At 44.0% G+C, this 15,235-nt stretch overlaps 1 protein-coding gene across 2 annotated transcripts in view; it reads right to left on the bottom strand.

The window, feature by feature from the left end:
* Positions 1-11,683, bottom strand: part of pi4kaa (phosphatidylinositol 4-kinase, catalytic, alpha a) — a 29,458-nt gene extending 17,775 nt beyond the window's left edge. For both annotated transcript variants that reach the window (XM_036528604.1, XM_036528605.1), the window contains exons 1-25: positions 11,563-11,683; positions 10,849-10,965; positions 10,664-10,757; positions 10,359-10,447; positions 10,112-10,184; positions 9,653-9,915; positions 9,456-9,522; positions 8,993-9,141; positions 8,175-8,240; positions 7,990-8,086; positions 7,594-7,785; positions 7,061-7,161; positions 6,452-6,581; positions 5,612-5,738; positions 4,946-5,041; positions 4,418-4,601; positions 3,641-3,741; positions 2,719-2,887; positions 2,226-2,276; positions 1,704-1,812; positions 1,363-1,499; positions 943-1,076; positions 710-792; positions 301-371; positions 83-207 (exon numbers count right to left, since the gene is read on the bottom strand). In XM_036528604.1, coding sequence (XP_036384497.1) covers positions 83-207; positions 301-371; positions 710-792; positions 943-1,076; positions 1,363-1,499; positions 1,704-1,812; positions 2,226-2,276; positions 2,719-2,887; positions 3,641-3,741; positions 4,418-4,601; positions 4,946-5,041; positions 5,612-5,738; positions 6,452-6,581; positions 7,061-7,161; positions 7,594-7,785; positions 7,990-8,086; positions 8,175-8,240; positions 8,993-9,141; positions 9,456-9,522; positions 9,653-9,915; positions 10,112-10,184; positions 10,359-10,447; positions 10,664-10,757; positions 10,849-10,965; positions 11,563-11,661 — 2,924 coding nt within the window. In that variant the 5' untranslated portion in view covers positions 11,662-11,683. The remainder of the gene's footprint in view (positions 1-82; positions 208-300; positions 372-709; positions 793-942; positions 1,077-1,362; positions 1,500-1,703; positions 1,813-2,225; positions 2,277-2,718; positions 2,888-3,640; positions 3,742-4,417; positions 4,602-4,945; positions 5,042-5,611; positions 5,739-6,451; positions 6,582-7,060; positions 7,162-7,593; positions 7,786-7,989; positions 8,087-8,174; positions 8,241-8,992; positions 9,142-9,455; positions 9,523-9,652; positions 9,916-10,111; positions 10,185-10,358; positions 10,448-10,663; positions 10,758-10,848; positions 10,966-11,562) is intronic.
* Positions 11,684-15,235: the final 3,552 nt, after the last annotated feature.

Here is a 15,235-nt window from a genome sequence, read left to right as displayed (position 1 = left end):
ATGGCTCAGCACTGATCACCGATAGTGCCCTCCCAAACATGCATATCTGTGTGTGTGCACATGCCCATGTGTCCCCACTCACGTTTCGGCCAGCCCAGACAGGTACTTGTCAGCCACCCTGCGAATCCTCTTGTGGGTGTGGTTAAAGTTGACTAGCAAGAACTGGGCATGGCGTTCCAGCTCCTCCTCATGCTCTTTGGTTTTGGGCTACAGAGAGAGGCAGGGAAAACAGAAAGATGGCACCACATTCCTACAGGAGTCTTTCCATTCAGGGCACCGGCTGTCACTGATCATGCCTACCTTGTCAGCCATCATCTGGAGGAAGACTTCAAACACCTTGTCTCCAACCACAATCACACACTGCATCATCCCTAATAACCAGGAAGACAGGACCATCTTGTAGAGCAATGTCACAAAGAGAACAAGTGAACTGATACTGAAGGTAAGGACACTCTCAATAGGCGATCCGTAGAGTGAGGCTCTCAATGTTTAAACTCCTTAGTTTTCCAAATAGAAAAGGTTTCCTGTCTGGCCTTCTTATAGATGTAGTGACTGTTTTCATTAAATTTTTTTGATCTAAAATTGTCCCCAGACACTTAGTCCTCCTGACATTACTAGTAGTAACTACAGGCCAGCGTAAACCAGTAATGTCTCAACCAGAAGTATTTTGAACTGAAATGCTTTGCTTTTTCCAACGTTGTCTGCCTACCTGATTTGTCTTTCTGTATGGCTTTGTCTTCAAAATAGCGGAACATCACCTGGAAACGGTCAGCATCCAACGACCGCAGCACCCTGGGAGCAAAGATTAAGATGTTTCTTGGACCAAGAACTCAAAACAAAATAAACAGTCTCTGTGCATTAATGCTATAATGTGACAACTTGTCGAGGTGGGCACTAAAGTCAAAATTTCATCAAGTCACCGGAGGGAAGGTACATCCGTACCTCATGTACTCAAGCCGATAGACAGACAGTAGATAGGTGGACATGGCAAAGTCCAGCTTGTTGACCAGGGCGGCCACTTCAGGTGGAGGGTCTAGGAGATTAATGATGGTGCTTCTCAGGTCATTCAGCTCAGCCTGAAAGAAAGCTTTGCTTTAAGAAGTCTCCATGTTCTCTAGGCTTGGACACACATGATATGTCTCTTCACATAACACTCCAACCCTCAGGGTTTTCAAAGAGGTGAACCTCTTCTGTCTGTCTAGAAGTCCAGATGCAAGTCTTACGTATGATTTTCTGATACATGTTTCAAAATCGAACCTGACATTCTCAGTCAGAATGAGTCTGCAAACAAAAACTGGCCTCTAGTCTAGTCTAGTTTGTCTTCTGGAGATGTGAGGTGTGAGAGTTGGGGTGAGGCTGTACCGGGGTAACGGTGTCATTTTTGAGGGCGGAGTTGTACTGCAGCTCGGAGCGCAGGGGCTCCCCACTGGGGAATGTCAGCAGGGGCGATTTGGTGGCGATCTCGCACACCCCCTCATACCATTCCTCTGGCCACAGCCCTGAAGGAAGCAGAGGGTTATCCTCACATAAGGGGCGGGGGGGTGGGGAGAGCCTTCCGGTTATGCTCTCCACTCCACAAAAGGAACCGTTAGATAGTGATAATGAATTTGGACAAAGGAAAACTTCACAAAACCAAATATGCATTGCACTGGACTGTGGATTAAAGGACTGTGTTCCTCAAATGTCTCTGGTTGCCACCCTACCTGAGCCCTCCACGGCAAAGCCCATCACCACAGAGTAGAGCCAGAAATCCCGGAAGAGCTTCTGCAGCCTGGGCTTGGCCTCCTTGATTGGTGGCAGCCGTCTGGTTAGCTGGGGACAGAGGACACAAATACACGAGTCTGACAGAACATTTTGACACAGCTCAGGAGTCCTTCTGTTCAAGATACAGTTCATTACTCTCCTAGATCACACTCACCATTTCTCAAAGGAAAAAAATCAGTAATATCTGTCAACTTGTTTTAAAGGAATTTAAATCAGATCAAACAGCAGTGAACATAGATCAGTTTCATGGGAAAGCTGTAGAAACTCTACTCAGCTCAAGCCTGACTGAAAGAACACTGATATAACTTGAAAGAGGGTTAATACAACGTCAAAGTTCAGCTGAATATTGCAGCTTTACTCTAAGCCAGTGGGATGGACTAAGTGTCGTGTGCAATTGAAACTCACAGAGCATACAGTATGCAAAAAGAAGGCATAAAAATTAAAAACCAACAAATTCTTACCACAGCAATGACTGGAATGAGCACTCCTAGATTACCAGCACTGCTTGAAGCCTGCAAAGAGAAAAGACTGCCATTTTACACAGCTCTCTGTTTGGGATTAACTGACTTCCAGTCAGCCCAATTCAAGCTGCATTTCACAGCAAATATTTTATTTATTATATTATTCATCACCCCAAATACTTTGCACTGTGTGTGTCACTTGAACTGCCTTTTGTGCTCTGCATACACATGTATTACTGAGTTGGGCTTAGCACCACGTTCCAGAGAGGCAAGTGTTTTCAGTTAAAAATAGGAAGGGGACAGACGAAAATTCTTAAAGAATCTGTCTAGTTAAACTCTGGGCAAGACAGAAAGACAGAAACTGCCTACAACGCAGTTAAATCTTTCTTATGGGTAATTCAAGCTTGGAGAGACTAGAAAAGTCAGGGAATGGGAAAGGAAAGGACACTAGCGCTACAAGAGAGATGCACAGTGAGACCTGCAGAGGTCGAACCTTGAGCGCGGGGCCCTTCTCGCTGGCCCTCTCGCTGGCTCTCTTGCCCTCCAGGCCCAGCTGCACGAACAGCTCCAGCAGGTTGACCAGCAGCTCGTCCACCATCTGCTCCGCCTGCAGGTTGGCGGCGATGTTGGCCAGCGCGTTGATGACAGCCAGGGAGCAGTGTCTGCGCAGACACAAGCACACACACAGAGTGAACTAAAACTGCATGCTGGTACATTTACCTCTGAAATGACCTGGTGGCTGCTAATTCGCCATTTGTGCAGGGGAACCACTCCTCTTCTTTGGGGGTTTTGCTCCTATTTATTCATGTGGAAATTCTTTCCTCAACTAGATTTACTGGTTTTGTATATCATAAAACTGCATTGCTGCTAAATGGTAAATACATATGTAATGTAATGTAATGTAATGTAATGTAATGTACGGTAATGGAACCAGTCAGATATAATGAATGGTAGCATGCAAACAACTACAGAAATTTCTGAATCAGTGTGCATGCTTTGCACAAAACAGATGGAGCTGGGATTAAGAGTAGGCAGACTGCTCCTAGATCAGTTCAGAGGAGCAGTTAAGTAACTACACTGCTAATGTTTTAGCAGCTGTTGCATTTTATAGCCAAGCTTTGCAAGACAAACTAGGATCATGTCTGCTTTGCTTCACAGATTAAGTTCAGGAGACACTTGATAGTCTTGCTCCCAATGTTGCTGCTTTGCCATGCCAGCACTTCTGCACATTTGCTTGGTGCAGAAAAAGGCAGAAAGTTCTGTTATGTTTATTGGGACAATCAAAACCCTGACAAAGCATGTCTTTAAAGCATTTCATGTTTTTGATAGTGAAACTCTTTCATTTTCACCTATCATCAAATAAGAGTGAGCCAAGCCCACAACCAGAGTGTGGTTTCCCATTACTCTGTGGTCACCTGTAGCCATGGTCCTTGTAGTCCTTGGTGGAGTACACCATTGAGCTGGCTTTGACACTGATCTGCTGAAACAGGTTCCACACTTCCTGGTAAATGTATTGCTGGTGGAGAAAAACAACAAAGCGGTTAGTGGGCCAATTTTTGGGCCAGAACATACCCAGCATTGTAGTTAATTGTTTAAAAAGGCTTGTAACTGCCTATTTGTTTAAGCAGGCCTGAAAATCATTAAATGGTGTTTCATTCCGTCCACCACAACATGAAATGAGGCTATGCCAGTATGTGGCGCATGCACATTATGGTGAATGTGGTTTCCTGAAAACAGCCTGCTAAACCTCAGTATCAGGCACTTATTTAAGGATCTAACCCACTTAACTCCACTTAAGCCAATCCCTCTACAGATAATCAGCTGCTACGCTGTACCACAGGATGAAGTCACCAGTCGAGGTGGTTAAACAGAGTTGGGCACAGCTGGGCAGCAGTGTAGCATAGCGGTAAGGAGCAGGGCTCGTAACTGAAAGGTCGCTGGTGCGATTCCCCGCTAAGCCACTGCTGCTGTACCCTTGGGCAAGGCACTTAACCCACAATTGCCTCAGTAAACATCCAGCTGTCTGAATGCACAACATGTAAAAACTGTAACTTTCTGAAGTTGCTCTGGATAAGAGCATCTGCTAAATGACAATAATGTAATGTAATGCAATGGGCAGCCCCTGATCCAGACAGATGAACATGGCGGCTACTGTCTTCAGGAGTGGGAAAATGTGACAGGAGGGGACCTACGTTGCCGGTGATGACCATGCAGCCCAGCTGGTCGATGATGAGCACATCCAGCTGGGAGGGCGGCTGGCAGAACTTCTGCTGCAGGATCTGCAGGATGGGCTCCATCACCCGGGGCGTGTCCCGCAGGGCCACCGCGATGTGACCCAACGCCCGGATGGTGTGGTCCGGGATCAGGTGGGCGTCCCTGAGGCACAGGGAGGTGGCTGTCATCAATGTCATCATCGTAGCCACCATCATTATTACCATTAAAATTCCCATCATTGTTATCAGTTTTATACGGTGACAGCAATTTATCATTATTATTATCACAATCCTCATCGTTGGCATAGGTGTTTTGATGACGGATTCATCACTGTTATCATCATATCAATATTGCTACCATCTAATCCCATTTCACATCTCCACACTTGTTACACACAGTTCTTTTCTTCCTGCTCTTTTGTTTTTTTTATCGGTATGTTTCTCTTCCAAGTCTTCTGTGGAAGAGTACAGACCAGATGGGAGTCAGGACTCTGGGGTGGGGCTCACTTGTCATTCTCCTGGGAGATGTAGAGGCGGTTGGAAAGGCTGGCCAGGAAGGCCTCCACGATCACAGAATCCATGGTCAGCCCTGCTTTCAGACACCTGGGGGAGAGCACAGTTATCCCTACAGCACCGACTGTACTGGACTGGACACGTGGCAGGAAGGCACTCCATGAGCTACAGCACAATAAAAGCACCTTTTGCTGCAGCTCTATGGGATCACAGTCACCGTAACCATACTGCCCATTGAATATCCTTCACGCAATCAAATGCGATTTTGTCATGCTGCACATTCATTCCCTGCTTCAGACTTCATCATTGCCTCGCAGCAAGTTGTGCTTTTAAAAGGAAATGTGGAAACAGGCCATGATGAGATACACTGCAGCTTCCCCAGTTTATACAAAATACAATATATGCATGGTTATATGGAGCGATAATAAACAGTACATAATGAGCCTTTACCCTCTTTATTGATTCAGCTGTTTAAGGCCAACACACCAAAGATAAGTATAAGTAAGATAAGTATTTATGCATTTATTGACTTTCTGTGTGCATGCTTTTTGATAATAACAACATGCAGCAGTTATGTTTAAGTGTCCATTTCTGGTGCGTTCATAGGATTACACAGGTGGTCAGGGGTCTAGAGGTCCGGGGTCAGGCAGGAGGACTTACCGGCAGATGTTGTCGATGGAGATGTCCCTCAGCTGCTCGTACAAGGAGGGCTGGCCCTTCTTATTGGACAGCATGCTGAGAGACTGTGAGTGCTCATTGGTCACGCTGATCTTGATCTCCCCGGTTCCTTTATAGAGAGAGGAAAGGGGCCTTGCATTTAAGGGTCAGGGGAGTTGCTGCCGCCCCCACCCAGCAGTCTGCTGACACCGCTCCTGCTCTCTAACAACCAGCAGTGGATTTCCAGGCAAACAGGACCACCCCATCTAAGGGCTGTGACAGACAAACTCCTTTTTCTTGGGTCTTCCATGCTGGCTGACCAAACCCCAGAATAAAATTTACCACAATGCACTTTGCTATTTACCTCGGTTAAGTAAGTTAAGGAACTTTGTTGTGCGGGGCCTCTTAGCCAGGCCATTATTCTAATTTAGAATTTACTCTTTAACATGCCTTGTTAAAGATCAAATAAATAATTAAATAAAAGTGTTAGGTTCTCCTTATTTATTATACAACATCATGAGTTTGGTGGTCAAAAAATAAATGAAAAATGTATAAGTAATGGAAAAATAGGACACCCTTAAATTCCCTACTCAAAGCCCTAAAGGGCAAACCACATTAGAGTTATTCTGAATCTGTGCCTGTGCTCCCAACATTAACGTTAATCCTATCCATTTTAATCTTTTTGATTTAACACTGAATGAACTGCAAACAGACCAAACGCTGACAAATTCTTCTAACATCTGTTGTTAATCTCTATCTGTTATCCCTCTTACCGACAACAGACTGATTCCACTGTAGGCCTGCCAATTACTCTGCCCGATCATCCAGAGCGGATGCGCTCACCTGTGCTGTACTGGCTGTGGTACTTGTAGAGTTTGACCAGCACAGGGGAGGGAACTACCAGGAAGTCCCTGAGAGACATGGTGACGGAGTGGGCCACCACAGGGAAGCGCTCGCACAGCCGTCCCAGGCCCTGTAACACACAGACAAAGAAGGGATTACTACAACAGACATTCATAGCATTAAGGTCATCACTCACTCCAGAGGGTTATGACTGGTTATCAATAGTGTTATATACTACACAATGACTATCCAGCACAACACAAAATGAAATGTAAATAGAGCGTAATGTAAGAATGCACATGTAAACAACACAAAATTAATGTAACAGAATGATAATCCCTACACATGCACAAGGTGGTCAAAAACAGGCTGCATCCAGTTTAGCACATATGCTAATAGAGGGGAAAGCTACAGGGCGTCACAGTGTAAATAGCACACATTATAGCAAACACTGTAGGATTCGACCGCTCCTGCTGGGGTGTGAATACTGTCATCATGCTTAAGAGAACTGCGCTTATGAAGCAATGACACATGACATCTGGCTTGACAACCAAGTGCCGGAAGGTTCCGCAGCGTCTCCATGGTGACGCGCGACAGAAAGAGACCAACCTGAAGACAGCAGATGAGCAGTGGCATGTGTGCGATGATGACTTTGCTGGAGGTCTTGGACTGAAGCTTCTCTGACAGTTTGACGCAAAGATTCTCAGCGCCTTGGGAGAAAGCAAAGCATAAGTCACTGGTCTGAAATGCTCACTTACATGTAACTAAAAGGAGACATTCACTGCCAGTCAGGGTATGAAGAGAGAGTCAGACATTACACAATGGAAACAGAGAATTTTACTGTCCTTTCTATTCCTCTCTTGAGGGCACTTGGAAAATGTTACTTGACTGGTAGAAAAAAAACATATAACCGAATTTTCTTCCTGTCATTATGTTTGTGCCATGTGATCAAGACTATGAGTGGTGTTAAATACAGTTTGACCTCCAACTGCTGATTCTAGATCTTCCATCCAAAATGGCTGGGGTGAAGTTTAACAATGGGTCTGCTGGTCCTGGATCAGTGGTTGGTGTAAGAGCATTCTGAGTGCTGTACTCTCGTCCCTGCCCATTGTGTGAGTGCGGCAGAGCGGGCAGGGCCCTACCTTGCTCTTCCGTGACGGCCCACACCATGAGATCCACACAGGCAGCGTTGGCCTGGCAACGCAGCTTCAGCGGGCTCAGCTCTCCGTGCACCCGCTCCACATCGTGCAGGATCTTCTGCAGCTCTGATTGGCTGCTGCTGAACTGCTCCAGCACAAAGTCGTGCACCTCCTTTACAAAGGAAATCTGCAGGTCTGCAGGAAAGCAGGGAAATCATCCATTTCCTTTAGGACCCAGGGTGACAAATACTCCATGTGGAAAACACTAGCACAGACACTAAGTGCACAAATTAACAGTGCAGCAGTAGTGTGAATGTGGTCAGATTGGAAGTCAGATGGCCAATTCATCTAAAATACAGACAGAATAACTATAATAACAAAGAAATACATATTTCTTACCTTTCATATAATACAATGTGTCCCTCAGCATTTTAAACATGGCCACATACAAGGGGTCGCTGAATGTTTTGTAGTACAGATCAATAGTGGGATTAACCTAAAATAAAACACATGCAAACTGTCAGCAGTCCTTTCAGAACACCTCTCATCTGGGAGGAGGTATAAAAGGATTCGACAATACAAACCTCCAAAACTTCAGCCATGGTTACATCCAGAGTTTTCAAAAAAGATTCTGCCACAAACTTTTCAACCTGCAAAGAAAAAAATACAGAAAATAAAGGAAAACATAACCACAGATAATGAAGCTGTGGTTACACCTGCTTAGCTTAGACTTGCGTTATTTATAAACACAACCACTGTTAGAGGTATGTTGTCATCCTCAGGAACTGAACTGATGGAAAAGTATAATGGGATCCGTGCTCCCTAAACAAAGAGGTGGTTCCTGAAGCGCTGAGTAAAAATCAGTAACGATGCCAGAGCGGAAGATCTGCCAGACCACAAGAGGAAAAGAGCTAAAATTATAAAAACTGAAGTCACCTAATTACCACTCCGAGAGCTGTTGTGTGAAACTCAATTTATACATGAAAGAAAACTCTACGAACACTAAGAGGCTGCAAAAACTAGGCAAAATCTTTTTATCGATGAATTTCCTTTTAAATAAATGAACAAAACCAGTTTATCACACATAAATGCAGAATAAACTATCAATTTTATAGACTTTCAATGTTTTCCATTTCAGTGGCTACAGCTGTCCGTATTTTAAATTGACAGTCTTAACTCATCGCATACCTGAATGTTACAAACCCATGGATGTAATGCGGTTTAGCTGGTTTAGCTGTCAACAAGGAACCTGGTGTGATATTTCACCATCGGTCATGACTACGTATGTCATTCAAAGTACTGTGGGAGAATGTTACAGTGTATATGCCATTGTGGTTGTTAAACTGTAGGTCATTGGAGAAGATCACATGGAGACAGAACCATGAAAGGATGTAATACTGACCATGTGCAACAGAAGTCGCAGCATGTCCAGAGGCATGCTGAACTCCTTCCCACTGCTGCCCGTGAAGAGAGGAGACACAGAGAAACTGGAGCTGATGGTGCAGAAGTAGTAGTCAGGGTCCACAGCACTGCCATCGGGGAGATATGAGCCTGGAGACCAGGAAACGGGGTCAGTCAAACATGTTCATTCCAGCACCTGACCTCACTACCCAACAGGCACTTCGGTGTCCTGGAACATGACAGACGCGACATCTTGCTAAATGCCCCTGGTTCAACGCTGGCCTGACTTTGTGGGTTTCCACCCACAAACCAAGAAAATCTGTCAGAGGTGCAACTGCTTACCTGATTCTGTCCAGTGGCATGCTCCTTCCAGTAAGCGTAAACAGAGGCAAGCCATTTCCTATCTACATGTACCAGATTGCGTTATTTGTTTAGGCCAGGTGCCCACATAAGTTTGCCTTTACCTTCAAAGTACTGGGCAGATGATTCAGCTGGTGAGCCAGGTGGGAAACCTCCACGTTCTGGACTAGCCTGAAAAATAAAACATTTACACAACATTTGTTATTCTGCAATCATTACCAAACTGGGCTTGTCTACCTGTGACACCTCGGCTCACTGGCTTGGCCCCCCACCCTCCCCTGATGGGGGCGCTGTGACCCACCTGCTGGGACATGCTGGACACGCTGCTGGTCTTGCGCCGGAGCGTGTCGCCCTGGCAGACCGTGAGCAGGGAGCTGGGCAGGATGGAGCGGAAGTCGTTGAAGGAGCGCCGGCGCACGCCATCCACCTCGTCGGCCACGAGCACGGCCTGCCCCACCCCCCGGGGGAAGAGCCTAGACAGCAGCGGCTCCTCCGTGTTGCTGTAGCGTCCAAAAGCTCGCGCCACGCCCAGCAAACTGGGCACGGTATACCTACACAGGTATTCTGAGGGGAAACGGTGCCACAGCATCAAAATACATGTCGCTTCGGCTCCATGTGGGCATGATTCAGACATTTACTACTGGTCCTCCTAGGTCAATGCTATAGTATAGTGTATTTTGTTATGTATGTTTTCTCAGCTATATGTTTAAATCCGAAAGATGTATACAAGACTGCTAAATGAAAGAACTGGACTGGTTACCTTTATCATGACTCTCTGGTGCCTGACACATTTCCAGCAGGACTTGCATGGCATCCATGATGGCTTCCAGAATCTGAAAGGACGGCATAGAGTGACTTTACTTCCTACCTTAAAGTTTAATAGCACTGTATGTTACACAACAGCAGCTGAGCCTGGAAGTCAGATGTTAATTTTAATGATGCGCTTAATCACTTCTGCAGGGCAGTGGTTCACATTCTTTGGTGAAATGACTAATGAGTTACCTTACCTGGTTTCGTAAGGTCTCATCTCTCTGGGCCACATCTGAGAGTAGGGTCACCAGGCAAAAGCAAAAATTCTCCGCAATGGGGAGGGTTTCTGAAGTAACAAAAACAGAGCCACATGCTTAATGTATGCTAAGGGCGCTTGAATATATAATGCACACACACACAAATCACTGGACGGTAGACAAACTAGGCTCAATAGATTTTTTTAACTGTATGATGACTGTAGGTAATTGAGACTTATTGGAAATAAAAATTATTTTTGCTTGTTGATGTACAGTTAGTTTGTTAGTTAAATCTGTATCATTACCCCTAGGTTTCCTTTCGGCGCTCTCCTCGATCCATTGCACGCGAGGTAATCCCTTCAGCAAGCCGAGCAGATACGGAACGATTTTGTCTTTGTGCTACGAGAAACACGGATTCATGGAACCCTGTTAGCAACCCTCCTGTGGTTTTACATGTTTACAAAAAGGTCAGGAAAGCTGATTTTGCTACCTGCAAATCCGACTCCACCAGAAAGATGCCCAAAGCGATCACGGCATCTCTACGCCGCTCGTCCAACTGGAAGACGCCTCGAAAGTCCACTGGGCACATACATTGCAGTTTCTGAACCTGCGGTGACAACACACGACTTTCATCTGAAGCGTTCACCTGTACGCTTTTGGCTGTCATGTGGTTCGAAGTTAGATACAGTAACGCTGGCTAGCTTGCAAGGTTAGCAAACTACTCTACTTAGTGTAACTGTAACGTATCAAGAACGCTCATCTGTATTACTAGATTTGTTCTGTCAATGTTTTGTCAACTGACTGTCCTGATGTATTTCTGAAATTTGTTTGCCAGCTTGCTACCTGGCCAGCTTTAACTACTGCTGTTCACGCAAATATAAGCTAGCTAGGTTACTGTCAGTAACAGCTGGCACACTAGCTAGCTAGCAATATGGTAACGCTTAATCTCGACATAGCCTGCCACTCTACGGCAAATTTTTAATATGCTTTTTATTAACTGTGTTAATATGATTTACACCTTGGTTGTACTCGAATATACAAGGAAAATGCAGTTTTAGCAAGACGTGCAATACTAAGTATGACGGTGACATCTCTGCAAATCCAGGTTAAAGGCAGTGACTGGAAGCAGACAGAGAACGTAAAACTGCAACGCACTAGCAAGTTCCAAAATGTTCATGTTTAGAAATCACACCCGCACACTCACCTTGTCATCTGGGGCTAGATGATGCGCTGCCAAAGACCGAGCAAGTGATAATACTGTGTTAAAATAAAACCCTTTCGATCCTACCCCTTTAACCGACATCTTTGATCCTCCATCCACCAAGGAAAACAGTAAAGGACAAACATAAGCCGCAAATACGGCAAGCCGGAATGTCCAAGTAGCACCCTCCAAGACATTCGGAAAAGCGACGATAGAATGTGTGTAAGTAGGCCATGTATACACGGTCGTGTAAAAACACATGTTCATCAAATAGACATTGCCTCTCACAAATTAATATATCGCAATACAGGATAAACCGGAGACAGTTAAAGTGAGTAAATATATTGCTATTAGGGTAGCTTCAGATCAACACATCAGTTTTGCAAGGTACCTTAAAATATGACCCTGTAACACGCATACATGTTTTCTTTATCTTTTTTGCTCTGTCTTCTAACGTAAAATACTAATTAAATTAAATATAATTGCAGCGCTATACAGTATAGTTGCTGCATGATTCCCAACTCCACATTGACAGTTTATAACTTAATATCACGGTTAGAAATAGTGATTTTTCATAACTTCCTTACTGACAACTGTTTTATTGTACTTCCATTGCAATTCGGGAAAGTTCTTCTAAAGCTGGATATCGTCTGCTATTTGAACGCGGTCTGATTAGTCGAGAGACATCACCGTGAATAGGAAACTGTGTAGAGCGCCTATTTTGTAACAGGTGTCACCAAAGCTCAAAACACATCTAATTAAAATCTTTGAATTCAATGACATCGACCGAGCGGTATGGTTTTCGTTGGGAAGCTAACTCACGATAACATCTGATATTTTCATTGCTTTAACATTCTGGGTCCATTTATACAGATCAGTTGTACGCTGCACAACATGGAACTTGTTGGGCAAGTTCTTGTTTCCAACGACAGCACGAGGGCCCCGAGCACGCTGCAAAATGCAATGTACCTTCTGAGTCCTTTTGCCTTTGCAGCCAGCAGCTCAAAACAGAGCAATGGCCGACAGCGAAGGGCATCAGCTACACTGAGAAAATGTTATGTTAATTAAATCTTAAATTTAATGTTAATTAATACCCCGTTATCTCATTGTGTGACGGCACGTACCGTCGACATTAGCTGTGAGAATGAATCATCTTCACAGACGCCTACCTTCTAATTATGTGCTGTAATTTCTACCAATGAATTTCAAAAGCGTTTTCTAATCCTCGTAGAAATAAATGAATAAAGCTATGCTGAAAGCCAAGGACAAAACAAAAAAGAAGTTTCGGTTTGCGTTTTGTGTAGCCACCACCTGGGGGCGCTGTGAATCTTACATATGGACACCCATGGATAATTTGATGCTGTATGGTTCTATATAAAGTGCATCAACAGGTCTACAGTAAATACCGGTGCCTTCGGTCAGCAATATGACGGTATATATAAGGTGAGCCAGATGTATTTCCGCAGTAGATTGAATCAAGGTAAAAAGTCGAGACAAAGTTTTGTGGATATATGAACAAGCATGATGTAGGCTGGCATAAGCGCTGCCAAAAAAGTGAACCTGTAGAGGTGTTCTGGGGTCAGCAGCATATGACCAGTGAATGAGGCTCCACTAATTGAAATGCAGTATGACATTCTGGTATGTATTGTATTGAAGCAGCAGATGTACAGGAAAGGCATGTCAGTGGAAACCAGGCTAAAGAAAACCATTTAAAACTTCAGCTGTCCAATGCTGTCACTCACAACAATGCAAGTCATTCTCATAATCATGATTTGATTTTGGTGTACTACTAAAAGTAAATAATAATAAATATTCACAGTCAACGGGACAAATAAATACACATTTTATACTAACCTGCTATGGTAAACAAGATCTAAATTTGACAAAATCAATGGACATTATTTTTTAGAATTATTGTATATTGTTGCAGAGAAACACTCTACAATTGATGATCACGACTGAATAACAAACCTGTGTTTGTAGATTTTTCATCACAAGTTAGTGTATAGTATGTTGTGCATGAGCCTGCAATGTCATAAACACAAATGACATAAAATTTTGCACCAGTACTTTAATATATCTCCTTTCCATGAGCACCATACAGTGTCTTGCTATTGAAAAACAATCAATAGATGTTATTTATTATTGTCAATACCTGTTTATTAGCATATGAAAATTCTTCAATAAATAACACAACTCTAACACTAGATGTGAAAGCTTCAACTCCCTGCCATAGACCCCACAACCTGTTTTCTTGGTGTATACCATAATTTTTTTTTTTTTTTTTTGACAAGAACAGCAGACAGTTGAATGCACCATCTTATTCCAAAAAAGCTCTAACTTCAGTTTGTAAACTTGGGTTGCACAACAACAGAACAAAGATGTACTGTAATGTATCACTAACAGAGAGTGCCAGTGGAACTAGCACAGTAAGTGTTAATATATTTAACAGAAGATACACAGAAAATAGAAATTTAATGATAGCTTAAATGAACTATGGAGTTAGTGAATGTAAACATTGCTTAATGTGTGCTCTTTTTGGTCTCATTCATGAAAGATCTCTCGTGTCCTGACCACGGTGCTTAAGGGTAAAGTTTTTTTTTTTTAAACTCATTTTCTTGTTGACCTCAGATCAACACGCAATGAGCCAGCAGAATTAACAGTAATTGCTCAAAATGCCCATTTTTTTATTTAATTTGAGCATTTTAGCCTGTGGATTGGATTGGATTTATAGTATAACAACAGCACAGTAAGTTAAATTTTAAATGAATAGCGCATGCCTTTTAAGGGCCCAGACTGTCTCTAAACGATGCAGTGTTTCAAAACCTGATCAAAAAGACGCTATATCCTGCCTACATAAAGCCTCAGGTGACAGATACCTGGACATACTGATTCAGGATCAGCTAATCAAACCATAATCCTACCCTTTACTGTTTCATGCTTGGGGGCACTGCCTACTTAAAGCTTGCAGATTAGCTTCACTTCCTAAAAGCAATGTCTCTTAGAACAACAAACACATAAAAAAATCATTTCATAATCCACTGAAAAATTCCAATCATAAAAGCACGCAGAGCAGGATGTGAAAACAATGAAATTGAAAATGAAAAAAAAAAAAAAAATCAGTAATTTTTCAGTAAATGCAGAATAAATCAAAATGAGTCATCATTGTTTGATAGTCCCTGGTCTTGCAGGCATAACTCCAGTGCATGTGATGTCTGTGGTGCACTAGTCCCCTGACTGCAGAGGCTACAGGTCTCTGCTGATTCCCCTGCCTGCTATCACTGCCAAGATGGCAGCCGCAGCCCTGGCTTTTGTACAGCAGAGCTGCCTCCCTACCTGCCCTTGCTCCAGGCATGGGTATTCGCGTCCTCTCGTGGCTCTCTCTCTTCCCCCTTCTCATTCGCAGTTTATGCTTCCCCGGCAGGCAGACTGCCTCTGCGCATCCCCAACCTGCGACTTTCCCCTTCCCCTAAGCTCAAGGTTATGATGTCAGAGACCATTTCGTCAGTCGATTGGAGAGTCTGCCCGCTGCGCGAACAGACCCCACCCTCCGGGACACTCATCAGCTGCTGTTTGGGTACGCAGTCTTATCTCCACTGGTGCCTCGTGTCAATCAGATGAGGTCCGTTCGCATCACATCAAACAGAAACACTGGGGTGCGTTCCGTTTGCATGCT

The sequence above is a fragment of the Megalops cyprinoides genome, chromosome 5 (assembly GCF_013368585.1).
Source record: "Megalops cyprinoides isolate fMegCyp1 chromosome 5, fMegCyp1.pri, whole genome shotgun sequence".
Taxonomy (NCBI): domain Eukaryota; kingdom Metazoa; phylum Chordata; class Actinopteri; order Elopiformes; family Megalopidae; genus Megalops; species Megalops cyprinoides.
This window is presented reverse-complemented; position numbering and strand designations above follow the sequence as displayed.